At 38.0% G+C, this 16,743-nt stretch overlaps 2 protein-coding genes across 5 annotated transcripts in view; both read right to left on the reverse strand.

The window, feature by feature from the left end:
* ELK3 (ETS transcription factor ELK3) overlaps positions 1-16,484 on the reverse strand; it is a 409,974-nt gene extending 393,490 nt beyond the window's left edge. The window contains exon 1 of the mRNA XM_063133778.1: positions 16,479-16,484. The gene's annotated coding sequence lies outside the window, so the exon portion shown is untranslated. The remainder of the gene's footprint in view (positions 1-16,478) is intronic.
* Positions 1-16,743, reverse strand: part of VEZT (vezatin, adherens junctions transmembrane protein) — a 40,238-nt gene that overhangs the window by 17,783 nt on the left and 5,712 nt on the right. For all 4 annotated transcript variants that reach the window (XM_063133764.1, XM_063133763.1, XM_063133762.1 and 1 more), the window contains 3 exons: positions 12,562-12,696; positions 2,847-2,936; positions 1,389-1,564 (listed from right to left, as the gene is read on the reverse strand). In XM_063133764.1, coding sequence (XP_062989834.1) covers positions 1,389-1,564; positions 2,847-2,936; positions 12,562-12,696 — 401 coding nt within the window. The remainder of the gene's footprint in view (positions 1-1,388; positions 1,565-2,846; positions 2,937-12,561; positions 12,697-16,743) is intronic.

Genomic DNA, 16,743 nt, shown 5'->3' on the forward strand with positions numbered 1-16,743 from the left:
GCAAAATTAATGATAAAATGCGGTTGATATTCCATGAAAGAGGAATATACATTGTTCTTATGTATAGGTAAATGACTTTAACTTGCAGACCAAATTAGAGTGTCCCCATATAATCTAGTAAAGGTTTAATTTCTTTATCTACCAATTAAAAATACACTCCTCTTAATAAAGACCATAAAGTCAAATAACTTATACAGAAGTATGTGTTAACTTCCTTAAAATGCACCCATTGAAAAAGGTTACCTTTTCAAATATATGACCAAAAGCGAAATTGTTCAGCAAAGAAGAGTAGTAACAATGTTTTTTTAGTTTTAAGGACAGCAGAGAAAGGAATTTTCTTTAGGGAACCAAGCCCTCCAGTTATGATAGTTTTGTTTTTCCAGATTTTGACTAATTTAACCTCAACATCACACTCTAAAGGTGTTTTGTGTGCATTTTTAAGCTGAATCTAAAAGACTTCTTTGTAAGCAGTCTTTCGAATTGCTTGCTCATTATTTTTCTTGAAACCATATAACAATTAAGCCCAAAAGCAAGCTTTGCTCAGTTGAGGTTCCTGTTGTGTGTTTGCAAAATTGTTATTTTGAAAAATTGTTTCAAAATACAGGTCTCTGCAGGAATACAGAACAGTCATTCTATTTGAAGCCAAGACCAATCACCGAGAATGAACTAATAAGTCCAATTCTTTTCTTGTTCATTTTGAGTTGTGAGAAATTTGCATTACTTTTACCAAAAGCTAACCTTTGAAATATCGGACTTGACAAGATTATTGCATATACAGTACTAGTAATTAAAAGAATAGAAAGGAAAAACAGATATAATCATTTAAAACAAACTAAATATCAGGTAATTTCCATATCAAGACCCATATAGCAGGGGTGAGTACAAGTTGCCCAACTTTGCTCCATAGTGAGCCTAGGAGAACCAAACTTTTTCAATTAAATATAAAAAAGTCCAGACAAAGAAGAGAATTGGTAAAACACGGCTCACTCTTGTTCTTAGTCCCAAAACAACATGATCAAAGAGGGAAGTGTATTCAAATATTCCTTTAGAAAAGGGTGAATAGTGAAGGCTGTTCAAATGTCAGAGCAATGGGGATCAATACAAGATAGGACATAAAGTCCACTGTTAATAGAACCAAGGTGCACAGATGCTTGTGGGCAACCATCTCCAAACTTTTGTGCCATGGGCCCAAGGAGAATGCTCCTGCAGCATACTATACAAATTAATACTTTTGTATAACATAGCTCTGCAAGTTAACAAGGAACACATGGAGGTGAAGCCAATCCCAGAACCATGAGTTAGGACAGAGAATAAATTATCGAAATCATAAAGTAACTTTTTTATTCAGTGGAAGGCCATGTATTCATATAGCATGCTCAAGGCAATACCAAATATTAGGAGTTGCTAGGGAGCGTAGCGTTGGAAGGTGTCCATGTTCCTGTTGCTTGGGCTGCCCCGCAGACAGGATACTGGGGTCAAGAAGCTCAATCAGTTCAACATCCTCTTGCAGCAGAACTTCCTGTTGCAGGATGGTGCAGAGAGCCTCTGAGCGAAAGCCAACATCCTTAATAGGAAGAGATGAGAAAAATAGTATCAATGCATTCACATACACAAGCATTTCCAAATAAAAACACTTTTCTATCGCTATGTAAAGGTTTCTATGTTGTTATTCTTATGCATACAGTGTCATGAGTGTGCATAGTGCTTCACAAGGGTACAAGAGGACAGGTCCCTACCCAAAGGAGCTTACAATCAAAAATTCAACACACGGAAAACAACAGAGGAAGAGGAGTGAAGTGAAAGCAGGGAAGCAAATTACAGTTATTTCAGGTATGATGTCTGTACTTGGTATAGTTAGGCAACCTCCTAGTTGCTTGCTCCTGCCAGTACCACCCCCATTCTGCAATATGGTAAGCTCACAGGATAGGTGAAGAACAACCAGGACAGAGGTAGCAGGAAGGTGAAGTGGAGGGAGATCAGTTTTGATGGAGAGGGGGTGGGGGAAGAATCACCTGGGAGGCACCACTGCGGAGGGACAGGGAATACATCTTGCCTAGGCCACCCTCAAACCTGGCCCCAGGCTGGCGTTATTTTAGTTGAATGTGCTTTGGCTTAGCTGCAGACTGAGCTAAGTAGGGCATGGAAACTACAGGTTGTGCCAAAGGCTTCGCAAGTCTTTGGAAACTTATCAATAACTGGCACCTAGCTTCTCTTTACTCCTAAACCATTTCTGCTATATGAATAGCTTGCTGAAATTAACTATAGCTTGATAGTGAAATACGAAGCCATATAAACTTATTACTATAGTACCTCTAATCAAAAATAACTCCTTAAAATAGATGGGTTTATTAATTAAACCTGGCTGTAAACCAGCCAGCAATACCTATCAGAAGCCACTGATTGCTCTTGAGAGATCTGTCCCAATTTCCAGATTAAAGGAGATCTAGAGTGTTTTAGGAGGAAGATATATCAAGCTGACAAGAACATTTCTATTTGCAAAAATGGGAACAAATTCACAAAAGAAGAAATTGAGGAAATAAGTTGAAATATTTATTAAAAAAGAGAACATTTAGCAATGAATTTTGCAAAAGGAAATGTGTGTGCTCCTAACATGCTACAAAAAGTCACAATTCATAAAACATCAGAATGCATGCAAACCTTAAGTATATAATTCTTTCTCATATAGGTTTGATCTTCAAATACTTTGGCCTGTTATATAATATGCAGAACAAGCTACAACCCATCAATCTAGCTTTAAAATATATATTGCAGAATCAAACAGAAGATTATGGGAATAAGGGAGAGCTTTTTGGGAGGAGAGCAAGTTTGTAATAAAAGATGCTTACCAACTGGTGGAGCATATCATCTTTTTTCTTATATGGTAGAAAAGCAAGCCAGCTTGTAAAACTCTCAGCTAGGCTTGACAGGACGTCTTTCTATAAAGAATGAAAAAAGTTATTATAGTCCATAAATATAAATCATTGTCCTAAAAACACAAGAACAAGCTTAATTTATTCCATCTGAACTAATTACATGTGAAGTCGATGCCTGGTAAGCTATTTCAAAAACAGGTTTTTAACGCAAGATCAAATAGAGGTTTTGTCACTGCATGTTGCACACATTTTTGTGCAAAGCTTAGACTCGTTTGTTTGTTTGTTTATTTATTTATTACATTTTTATACTGCCCAATAGCCGAAGCTCTCTGGGTGGTTCACAAAAATTGTTGATTTCCAATCTGCAAAAAGTGAATATTAAGTTATAATCTTTTCCTTTTAATGGTCTATCACCATGCGAGGATCATGGACACATTTAAATGGCTAATGAAATCCAAGAAATAGAATCAATTCAACAATCTCTGAAGCATTTACCAAATGAAAAAAGGATTATGACATATTACTGAAATGGATTCTGATTTAGGTCACATATGGTTCCTGAGCATACTCAGTCCTCAATGGACTGTTCCTCTCATCCCCTCTAAAGATGCTTTTGTATTTCTGAAAATTTTGGCACTCCCTGCTGATATCTTCCTCATGTCCATGGATGGATACACTTTGGCTAAATAAGCAAAGGCCCTCACCTCAAAACACTAGAAATAAAGGGAAAGATGATCCTGTGCAATTGCGCTATAATTCCCTTCTTTTGTGTAAAGAAAATATTGTCATTGCCTTTCTTCAACAATACTATCAGTTGTCTTAGGAAAATAAGAACTATAATAATATATTTATTAATTTAAACATTTGCATTCCACCCTATATCACAAGGATATACCAAGACTTCATCTAGCATCCTGCCTTCAACAAGCCACACTCTCAGGGTATATAAGAAAACTGGTCGTTTGTGGCATTATCTCTCACCAAGTAACCCACTACCACTCCATGAAATTGTACTAAACCTTCTTACTCCTAGAATTAAAGCATTAACAACTAGAAGGTATAATGAATGACAACAAGCAGCTCAGGGGAAACTGTGTCAATCAGTGGTAAAACATACCAGTGAAAGTCAGGATATCACCTGAAATGACTCCTTTCCAAATGAACTGGAATTATGTACAGACCTGGATCCAAAGAATTGTGCAACTGGTTCTACACACCCAACGGCCATTTGGGTTTTTGTTTTTTAGACAGAAGACATCCAGGCTATATGGCAAACCTCTTCTGAAAGTGTGGTGACTTGTGATATAACGAGCGTGGGCGGGTTGGTGGCAATATTTGCTATTAAAAGGAAACATTTTACTGGGCACCAGTCAAGTAGCCCTTCGGATCATAGCCATAGCCCAGAAAAGTGGCTTTCATTGAATGTTGTACTTTGCAGTTAATACCTGATCTAGATATATATTATTCATTTCTAAAAATGTTTTACAATTCAAAGAAGCCATTTTAACAATCTGTATGCATACATTTTTATTCCAATTTGGTCAGTAAATGAAAATCAGAATAAACATAAATACCAGACAAACCAATGCTTGGAAAATTAAGAATATGGCAATCTGGGTATTCTGTATTGTATATCACTAGTTTTTAGCAACCTATTACATTTTTAATGTATCTTGGAATGTCATCTTCAGACTTTATTCCTATTGGGAATGTTAATGACAAGTATTACACACACACAAAAAAGCCAGGCCGTGTTGGTCAAATATTACTCTATTTGGAAGATCTATTGCCCAAATAATAATTTATTTTACCGCTTTAACATGTAAAGGCAATGCTAAGACCAGAATAAACATTTGAGCTTAAATATTCATATAAATAAATGAGGTATTCCACTCATGTTTTCTACCTGCAAAGAAGGATTTTCACTAAGAGGCATTCATGTATTCATGAGGATTTCTCTTTCATAACACCTTTCATCCCATTCTGTTTCAATAAGCTAGAGAAAGTACTCTTAGTTACAGTCCAAAGGCAAGTCTCCCTAAAATGCAATCTGGCAGCTATATAACCAGCACTCATAAACTAGTACTATCTAAATGCTGAAACTAAAAGGTCGATCAGATCAAAGGCAAATATAATTAAATTGGTTAATTAGGGTTAAACACGTCATTTTCTCTAGAGAAAAGTGCCTTATTGATTAAAGTCACTTAGGTTTCTGTTCAGCCTTCGACAACACACCAACAAGCCTTATGAATACCTAGCTTTGTACTGACTCAGAGGGAAGATTATTATTTGAGCTTCCTAAAGCACCAATGAAGAGAAAGGTTTTCCTTCCAATTACCCCATTAAACCGCAAGTTGTTAATGTGCTTAACCTGAAGTACATTGTCATTACTTGGCCTTCAAGTCAAACTCTGCTTGGCTTGTGGGATATTGGAAGAACAACCAGCAAACATAAATAGGCTGTTGCTTATTTCATTAAAACAAGCTAACAAAACATTTGACTAGAAACATCACCTCAGTCAATCACTTGACAGGCAGTTACACCAAATTTGTTATTTCCATGAAATTTTTTGGTAACTACTTAAGTTCCTAAAGCAGCCCTTTACAACCTGGTGCCCTCCAGATATTTTGGACTACAGAGCCCAGCATTCCTGATCACTGGCCATGATGCCTCAGGCTGATGGGAACTTAAGTTCAGGAGGGTACCAGATTGGTGAAGGCTTAAAGCATCAAAGTGACTTTAGATCTCAAAAGCACACCAAAAAATAAGTATTGGTTACTTTTCAATTTTTCCAAATTTCCATTTTCCCCCCAGAAAAAAGCAGGGGGAAAACAGTTCTTTTCCATGGCCTCAAAATATCTGCCAATTTTACATCTCTAGCCTAGCTTCTTCTAAGCAGATGTTTAGGTGAGCAGAAAAGACCTTTCTGTTTAAAGCACCCTTCAGTTGAATTTGTAACTGGCTTGTGTGTTCAAAGCGGTTTTGCAAAGGATTCTGTGTGCTTGCTATTGCGGCTGGCACTTCTTGTATCTAACTGTGCTCTTGCAGGTAAGCCTGCTTTCTGAAGGGGTATCCCTGAAAAGCAACTAAAATACTATAGATAGATAGGATGCCACTAGGCTTGCAGCCAGCCTGAACTCATATAAACCATGTGGGCAATGCATACATATAGATATCAAATTATATGCCATGATGGTGGTGGGCCAATAAAAGTGCTGTTGCTATTATCATTGACATTTCAGTTGTCATATATACAAGCTTATATGTGAAAATGACAGTTCATGCAAACAATGCCTGCACATAAGCACCACCTGTCTATAAGCCCAGATGCAGCCCTAAGGACACCCAAGGTGATTAAGTAAGTGGACCAGCCCCAGGATAGCAGAAGTAATTATTACAAATGTCAGACACACCTGTATACCAGTGATTACCATATTTTGGACAATTTCAATTAAGGGTACATTCCAAAGACACTTATCCAGAAATAATTGTCTGCATTAGATCTGCATAGAGAATCTTTAGCTGTCCTGCAAATGTCATCACACCAAATGTGATAGTCATTACTGAACTAAGAATCATCAGCAACTTTCAATTGAACAATTATTACAAAACATGGATTCTTTGGAAATAAGCAATCACAAACATTTTATTGTGGTCGTCAATAATACTACAGGACGAAAGGGAAGTAGCCTGCTGGGTTCCCTTGTAAGTACAGGAACTATTACCCACTTCTAATTTTAGTGTTGCCAGCCTTCAATTCACTGCAGAGAGTATGCTAAATATATTTTTCATTTCCGTCCAGTACCATTGGAAGGTCTAGAAGCTTAATGTCCTGTGCAAAACTACAAGAGCAAGGAAAGTATTTGAAAGTTCATGCACAGGATGGAAACCACAGAATACCAAGGTGTCAGATTTGCATTCTCTATAAATACTACAGAAATGCTTAAGTCACACACTTAAGCCACAATCACTTGCAAATCAGGACAAAACCTAAAGAATCCAAATTCTTTAATTCCGGGGATGAGATCCCTAACCATAAGGCCATCTTTCTTATACAAGAACTTGATATTATACCAGAAATACACATTTCCTAAATACATGCCTGCAAGGTTCAGGCATTTTCAGGCAAGGACTGGCAGGAGGATGGTGATTAACCCTTCTGTCTGTCAGTTTCTCCCTGAAAATATCTCCTCCAGGCCATTTCTCCCCCACAGCCAAGTTTTTTATAGTCTAGGAGTCCAGCTGGGGAAAACAGTTGGGTGGGGTGCAGTTGCAGAGCAGAATTAGGAAAGGGGAGGAGAAGAGTCTGCCATTTCTCACCTGCAAATACACCCACCCACCCCTGCCTTAGCATAATGAAGGAAACAGGATAGGGAACATAATGTATCGTTCTGCCCTTAGTACAATGCTGACAATGAATCAGCGTTCTTCAGCAGTTTTACTGTACAGGGGGAAAAAGTCTCAGAAGCAGAAGTAAAAAAAACTTAAAATAAACACTGAGACCAACTGGTAGGTAGCAATTTTTTGTTATATACTGGATTTTATGAACCTGTCCCAGCAGTATTCTGCTGTTTTTATTTATCCCTTTATTCTTTTTCTAACAATTTTTATTTTTGTCAGTCTCATTGGCTTATATGAACAATTCTACTGCAACATGACATGCCCATAGCTGAGTAAAAATGCCACATTTTTTCAGAATGCATAGATCAAATTTTGTCAACCTGTTTTCCAGTGCCTTACCTTTGGGGCACTGGAAAGGCCTCTAGTTTGCAGAGACATGGGCAGGCGACTCTTGTTTAGCATGTAGCTAGATCAGAATTCCCCAACCTGATCCCTTCCATCAGCCACCAATAGTCAGGAATGTGGGATTTTTTAGCACCAGATGGAGGGCACCAGATGTTTGGGGAAAGGCTGAACTCGAGTCTGTCCATTGAAAACAGAACTTTCTACTATGCAGAAGAGAAAGGCAGGCAGAAAATAACTTCACTGAGCATATTCCAACTAGTTGCAAAGGATATATCATAAAATTGATGAATTTCCAGCAAAACGTACATTCATGTGACCAGCAGAAGGATTTAGCAGCGGCCCTACAATTTTAACTTGAAATGGGTTCACTGTGCTTGGCCTACATTGCTAGCTACCAATTAATTACATTGCTATTTTCTTAGAAAATGAGCAGCAGCATGCAGGTGATGACAAGTAGATCACAAGCTGAATATGAGCCAACAGTGCGATATGGCTGCAAGAAAGGCAAATGCTATTTTGGGCTGCATTAATAGAAGTATAGCTTCCAAATCATGTGAGGTACTGGTTCCTCTCTATTCGGCCCTGGTTAGGCCTCATCTAGAGTATTGCGTCCAGTTCTGGGCTCCACAATTCAAGAAGGACGCAGACAAGTTGGAGCGTGTTCAGAAGAGGGCAACCAGGATGATCAGAGGTCTAGAAACAAAGCCCTATGAAGAGAGACTGAAAGAACTGGGCATGTTTAGCCTGGAGAAGAGAAGATTGAGGGGAGACATGATAGCACTCTTCAAATACTTAAAAGGTTGTCACACAGAGGAGGGCCAGGATCTCTTCTCGATCCTCCCAGAGTGCAGGACACGGAATAACGGGCTCAAGTTAAAGGAAGCCAGATTCCAGCTGGACATCAGGAAAAACTTCCTGACTGTTAGAGCAGTGCGACGGTGGAATCAGCTACCTAGGGAGGTTGTGGGCTCTCCCACACTAGAGGCATTCAAGAGGCAGCTGGACAAGCATCTGTCAGGGATGCTTTAGGGTGGATTCCTGCATTGAGCAGGGGGTTGGACTCGATGGCCTTGTAGGCCCCTTCCAACTCTGCTATTCTATGATTCTATGTATTCCCTATGGGAGCTTCAGTGCTCAAGAACAGGAGAAATTGCCTAAGAAAGAAACAATTCTGAGTGGAAGAAACTTGCACAAATAAAAGTAGCCATAAGGTCCTCCTCCAGGTGCCTACTCCGAGGGAAGCTTGGAGGATGACAACAAGGGAGAGGGCCTTTTCAATGGAACAATTATGGAACAATTTCCCCAATCAGGCTCGCCTGGCGCCCACATTGTTATCTTTTTGTGCCAGGTCAAGACTTTTCTCTTCTTCCAGGCATTTAACAGCATATGTTGAGTGTTTACCTGACCCAGAATAACTGTTTTAAATGGATATTGTATCTAATCTGTTTTTATGCGTTTTATGGTTTTAAATTTTGTATATTGGTTTTTAATGTTCAGTGTTTTAATCTTTGTAAACCATGCAGAGAGCTTTGGCTATGGGGCAGTATAAAAATGTAATAAAATAAAAAATAATACCTGGATCCTCTGAATGAGGCTACTCCATGCTGTCTCAGTTTTTGCCCAAATTTGCAACCCAGAGGGGCAATAGGCAGTTTGAACTCAGCTCAGAATATACATGAATTGTAATACTGACATACTTGAAGACCTCAGCCAGTTATCCTCCTCCCCAAAGCTACTGCAGAGGGGGCCCTAACTGTTTGGATAACAATCTGAACTTCAGGAGGTCTTCCATTTGGAGTTCTTACACTTTTCTTTACAAAGTCAACTCTTCTGGAGTACCATTTTAATTTGCTTTTTTATTATTATTTTAAACTATTTGTTTTTCTGTCTCTAGCATTCTTAACTAAGGCTACAATCTTATATACATTTACCCAGATGTGTCATTGAACTGAATATTATTTATTTATTTAAAACATTTGCATCCTGCCCTATATCATTAAGATCTCAGGGCGGCGTAGAACTTACTTCTCAGTAGACATGCAAAGGATTCTGCTGTAAGATGGGCAGACAACTCAAGACTCCTTGAAATTCACTTTCCAGAGGGGTAGCTATGTTACTCTGTAGCAGTAAAAACTAAATATCTTCTGGTACCTTAATACATTGATTATGGCATAAGCTTATGGACTACATTCCTCTTTAGTGTAAACACTGAGGTCACTCTTGAAATTCACTGTAATTTGGGCACTCAAATTATCTTCTTTGAAAACACTTCTAAGCAGTCTAGAATGGATTCAGGGCTTTAGTTTTGTTCTGACTTTATACTGTTAGTTTTACCCTACCCAGTGCCTGTTTACCCTACCCAGTGCCTGTTTGCATTCTCTTCCCCTCCTTATTGCTTTACTATGATTTTATTAGAATGTAAGCCTATGCGGCAGGGTCTTGCTATTTACTGTTTTACTCTGTACAGCACCATGTACATTGATGGTGCTATATAAATAATAATAATAATAATAATAATAATAATAATAATAATAATAATAATAATTTAGAGAACCATATACAGATATGTGTATAAAAGCAAAGCATGAATGTCTCTCCCTGTGTGTATATGTATAGACAGACACACACACCACATATAGACAACTCTCATCCTGCATGTGACCCTCAGCTACTTTCTGCCCACCAGCCCCCGGATGCCTGATCCACTTTTCCTGACAACCAACTTATCAGTCATTATCTGGGCGACGGGGAACAGATTGGGGAAACGGCCATCTTGATTAAGATTGCTAATAGGTGAAGGTTAAATCCTCTCTGCCCCCAGCAATCCCTTTCAAAAAAGCTATTTCCCTGCTGAACTTAGCAGCAAGGAAACAGCGATATTGGTTGGGATTGCATGGTGAGAGACTTTAACTTCTCCCCTCTCCCAGCAATCCAGAAGCAGGGATTGCTGTTTTCTCATTGCTAATAGTAGTGAAGAAACAGAATTTGGATCCTGATTAGGATCCATGGGGTGAGAGGAGAGGTTCAAGTCACCGTCCCCACCACTACCAGTATTTCTGTTTGCTAGGTGGGAGAAAAATGTGTGGGTGTGAGTATACATGTTGTGTAGGTGTGTATGTTAGTGAATGTAAAAAACAACCACCACCATCCTGCCCACCAGTTCCTGATGGATTCCGCAGGGGCCAATGTTGCCCTCAAACCAAAAATGTTTTCCACCCCTACTCTATATGATATAACAGAAGAGTTTGAACACTGGCAACTGAAACTGATCATAATATCCTCCTTGATACTCACCTATCAATAGTGTTCAACATAATGTGTTCTTGAGCCAAAGCAGAATTACACATTTCTGGTTCCTTAGGAAGAAGTACTACTGCCTCGCATTCAGATCATTCTGAACAAATTCAACAGTGTTTTGAAAATTTATTTATTCAAAACTCTGAATGTTTTGTGGTACTCATTTAGATGTCTGTGTTGATACATCACAGCAATTAACTGGACATTAGTTAGGTATGAATGCATTATAGTGAAAGCCAAAAAATGGTTTAAAAGCTGTATAATAATAATTTACCATATTGGGCAAAAGTAAGACGTTCACATTGCTAATTTGTTTGTTTTTGCAACATATCATAGGAAATAGTATGTTAAAATAATCCATGTGGATTATCTCATCCTCCTCTTCCTTGGGTTGTGCTATTTCAACAGAGCAGTATATTAAGGGCAGAATTTGAACAACAGAACAGGAAAACAGCCATTACTACTCCCATCCCTTCAAAATATCCTGTACTCCCCCATTCCCGCACAAGTGCATCTTTTGGGCTCCAAGTTGCTGGTCTCTGTTGATATCGGACCACAACCCTGACTGACTCATTTGTTGTTTCCAGACGGAGATGTACTAGCAACAAATAAGGTATTTTCCACACACTGGATGAGCCTTAGCCATTTTTAGGTGCCTGGTGGAAACTAATTATCAGTGCCGTAATGGAGGTGAAATGTGAGAGAACTTCCAGCCTTTTTCCAGAGCAAGAGCTGTGATGTCATATGCTGGGGCATCAAGTTAATTGGTGGATCCTTCATGCTCTGGCAAGTAAACAAGATGATAACAAAGCTTTAAAGTTTTGCTATTGTTTGTGACATATTATCAGAGAAGTCAGAGAATGAGGAAAATGAGGATAGATATTTCTATCCTCTTCTTTGATGGAGTTTCTACTTCAGTTTAAGTGCTAACTCTTTTCTACACGATTGTTTGCATTTCTAGTTAAAAACTAAAGGTTACATTTCAGCTGGCTGAAAATCCTTTGTTATAGCTCAGTGTGTTTGACAAGTTGAACCTATGCAATCAGAAGTAAGCACAACTGAGTTCAATGGAATTTACTCTAAAAAACTATGCATAGGCTTGCAGTAATGCCAATCCTTATAAATTGGTTATTATGCTATATATTTCTGCTCTTTGATGTATGGTACATACACTCCTGCACTTCAAAATGTATTACTACATCACTGCTGGTCATTTGTATTACAACATTAACAGTGCAATGTTCTTCAAGTCTTCTCAGAAGTACATTCTGTTAAATTCAATGGGGCTCATTTCCAGGTAAATGTGAATAGCATTGCAATCTTATAACTTACTGGGACTGAAATAAAGTGGTACCACAGCTATAGAAGGGAAGAAAACTGGATCTTCCTGCCACTTACTATGATTATTCTCTAGCAACAGAGGAAAGGGGAACACTGCCCATTTTGTGGCTTCAGTTGCCCCTAAGAGCTAGAATTCTCAACAACTGGCATGTGGGATTCAAATGCAGGTCTGGACCTCCTGCACAATAATACACTATGTTTTCAATTGCATTCATGTGCAAACAAAGTGAATGCATTTTTAAACAGAGACGAGAATTTTCACAAGAGTTTATATAGTAGCTGAATTACCAAACTGAATACTTACTTTCTGAATGGCACTTGTATCCATGTCTTTTTGAATCTCTTCGGATGTGCATTCTTCTGGATTTTGCAACAATGGTGAGCATATTTCAAAATCAGTGTGTCCCAAGTCTTGTAAGTACTGATAAAGTGGTGAATTCTAAAATAAAAATTTAAGAGGTACAATTAATTGGCATATTTATAATGTATATCCATATTCACAATTATTACAATTTACTCATAAGCAGTATGTATACACCTTTCTATAACATTAGATGGAAGTTTCCTGTACGAATCAAGAGGAAATCTCAAGAAATCACAATGGTGATGTTCTTAGATGCCAACTGAATGTCCTGCTGTGCAACAGCAGCATGGCATAGCATTGGTAGGGGAAATCTAGTTATACCACAAGGAAACACCTAATCCCTTTGTTTCACTGCTGGGAACAAGTACTTTGCAACCTGCTTTTTTCAGCACAGAAAAGTGGTGGTGAAGGGCTAGGTGCTAGCATGACATTTATTGGTTGTGGGAGGGGCTTTATCCACCTAGAACCTAATTAACAACAAATACCTAAACAAAACATGAAACACACACCTGAAATAAGCCACGATCAGTTCTTTATAAAACTAGTTGTATAACAGACAGTGTATATATTATTCAGGGAAAAGATAGTAGCTAAATGTTGTAAATGGCCTTCAGCTTCAGCCATCATGTTTGCTGAAAACTCATCTTACAATGCCTTAGATATATTTGTACATGATGCAACCATCAGGGACATTGTTCTACTGCTTCTTTCTTCTACTGCTGCTTTCTTCTTAATTAAAGTGACATAATTATTTCTTCTTAAATAAAGTGACCTAGAAGTCAGAAAATGGCAGCCCCCTAGAGTTTGCCACCCAAAGAAACTGATTCAGTCCTGGCGTTACTAATTTTCACATCATGTAAACATTTTGTGAAATTGACACACACTTCAGTTATATCAGTGATAATGGGTAACAATTATTCAATTATACTATAGATCTACAGTATTATTTCCACATTGTAGATGAGAATCTTGAGTGGCCACTTGAAAGGAGAGGTGCAATTTCAGCCAGGGACTTCCTGATTCAAAGCTCATTTTCTTATAACGCTAGGTTGTATCATCTCTCTGGCCTCACTGCTTTCTTACATTTTCTATGTCCAGACCATGAGCGAGTCCCTATACTTTAAAACTGTATAGATGCAAGTGAGAACTTCACCTGGCATGGCTCTTCTAATCATAGTGGTGCAGTAACTGGAGAAGCAGCACCTCAGATGTGGGCATGGCAACCCTATGCCCTTTCATCTGTAGCTTTCTAAAGCTCTTAACCTATTGGTTTACCCCCTTCTTTTTCTAGCTCTGTTCCTGTGCCTTTAAAAGTAGTTCCAAGAATAATACCTTTTTATGCCCTAAGTAGCATGCAGCATTAACCTTCATTCCAAAAAGATATTGACAAAGCTCAGCAAAAACTGAGTTGTGCTTTTTATACTGTATTTTGTATTTGTGCTTTTAACCTGTTGGTTGTTTTATTATGGTTTTAATTTTTGTGAACTGCCCGGAGAGCTTCGGCTATTGGGCGGTATAAAAAATGTAATAAATAAATAAATAAATAAAATAAATAAACAGCTGTCCATAGACATATGTATGTTGTTAATGGATTTTGCTAAATTCCTTGACCATTACTAGCAGAAATATATGTTGATGTTTCCACATGGAATTCCCAACAGTAACATTTCACTGTCCACTCACTAAAAGCTTAATTACCTGAAGTGGATGTATGCCTGCTAATGAATGCAAAATAAATTGTCTATTGCATGACCATTTTTTAAAAAGCATGCAAGAAAAGCATTATCTTCACCCCCAATGCTATAAAATATGACTCAGCTACACTCAACTTCCTGAAAAAAGTTGGGTTTTCTCCCTAACCTTGTTCTGACTTCAGCAAAGTTCTCTAAGGCTCAGAACAAGGTCTGTGAGACACGCCCCTCCAACCTTCTCCAGGCTATTAGGAGATACAGGGTATTTCACCAGATTTTAAAATGTGCTCACAAGTTGCTTTCATGCTGAGCACAAACAACATGAAAGGAACAATGTAATAATATGGTGATTTTAACTTAACTAACCTGTTACGATATTTTTAATTGATTGAAAATTGTTACTATAATGCTGAAATGGGGAACATATGTCCTGCCAGATGTTGTTGGACTGCAACTCCCATCATTCCTCACCAATGGGTATCCTGCTTAGGGTTGATGGGAGTTGCAATCCAACATCTAAAGGGCCATACTTTATTCATCCCTGCTGTAAAGGCACCATGGTTATTAATCTAAAGCAGTTTTCAGATGTGACATTCATCAAAGAGGATGGCAGAGGTGAGGCCTTTAGATGCTATCATGAAAGCAATATATGAAATATTACAAAAGGAGTCTTAAGAAGATCACATCCATAATAACTCTTAGTGGTTTTCCGGTTTTAAAATAGTTTCCTAATGGTAGGGGTTAGTTAAGTAAACAGTAACATCTTCATCATATCTTTTGACTGCATGTCTACTCATAATGGCTACTTGGAATAACTTTTCTCCATCTGGATCTATTAGAAATGGGCCTTTTGTGGCTAAGCAGATGTGACATCATGAAATGTTCACAAACCCTTCAGCTACTCAGAGTGAAACTGTCAGCATCAAAATATTTGCAGGCAAGTTTCTGTAAAGAACGGGGAAAGTATCACAGAGATATTATAGACAGAAAGAGCTATGTAGAGCAGCTTAAGAACTACAAAGGTAAACTGGAAGAAATTCTGGAAAATTGTAAGACTAAGGTCAGGTAAATCAGACACTAAGGGAGGAGGTGGTTGGAAAAAAGTGAAAGAATGGACAGACAATGGAGAAACAAGACTCCAAAAACAAAACAAAGGACCATAAGTAGTGCATCCAGTTTATAATTTTTAATGTTTTTAGATTTTAAATCTATTAAAAATTTATAAACTGGATGCACTACTTGTGGTCTTTTGTTTTTGGAGTGCTGTATCTTGTTTTTGGAGTGCTGTATCATGCACATCACACTGCTTGCATATTGGTTGACCTCAGCAAACAGTAGCTGAAAACAGATGGCCAACAAAAAGAGAATTCAGCATATTAAGGAAGTGCCAATGAAAATGGGAATAATCATATATGGTCTCACCCTGGGCTCCTTGCAAGGAAGCGTGGGATATAAATCAAATAAGTAAAAATAATAGTAACTGGATAGGCAACTTCCAGATCTTTGGGACTACAACTCCCATCAGTCCCAGCTAGCATGACCAGTGGTCAGGGATTATGGACGTTTTAGTCTAAAACATCCAGAGGGCACCGGATTACCTACCTCTGATCTAAAGACGTAAGAAGCTGAATGATCTTGGTTTACTGTTGTAGAGTGCCACACTGGTTGAAAATACATTGTAAGGTGGCCATGTTAGCCATAATTCCAAAACCTATACTGAGGTAATACCTTAAGCCAACTCAACTGTCACTAGATTTCTTCATCAGGGAAGATGTTACAAAAAGCAGGTGGGGAAAAGAATAGAAGGGAATTTTTTAAAAAGCCGACGATGTTAAAATCATGGCCAGAATTTTAATATCTGTATAACTTTTCCCCATTTCATCGTAAGACTCTGACCGTATAGACTTCATGACCTCAACATCAAATTACCCCTTTTCCCGCTCCTATTCCCCCACCACCACCGTAACTGCTTTTTGTAATATCTTACCTGATGAAGAGAACTGGAGATCTCAAAAACTTGAATTTTTTGTGTGAATATTTTTGCCTAATAAAAATATTACCATATGAATTTTTAAAAAGATCAAGTATCTCTTAATCAAACTGAACTGATCATTAAACTACAATATAGAAGGATCAGAGTTTAGCAGGTAACAAATAGTCAGCATATAGAAGTTTGTGAGACAAGGAAGGTACTTACACAAACCACTATCAAGATTTTAAAATCAAGATTTAACTTACTATTGATTGATTCTCTGTTATTACATTATCTATATCTGCATTTATTTACGACATAGATCACACTACTGCAATATAAATATCAATAAATTTACCTGTTTTAACAAATGAAATTGAAACTAAGCTACAAATGTGAGTAGTTACCCAAGTAGCTGCTAAAATCAAAGCCACACCTAGGTAATTTCTGCTGATGCAT

Source organism: Elgaria multicarinata, chromosome 9, assembly GCF_023053635.1.
Source record: "Elgaria multicarinata webbii isolate HBS135686 ecotype San Diego chromosome 9, rElgMul1.1.pri, whole genome shotgun sequence".
In the NCBI taxonomy this organism is placed as follows: Eukaryota; Metazoa; Chordata; class Lepidosauria; order Squamata; family Anguidae; genus Elgaria; species Elgaria multicarinata.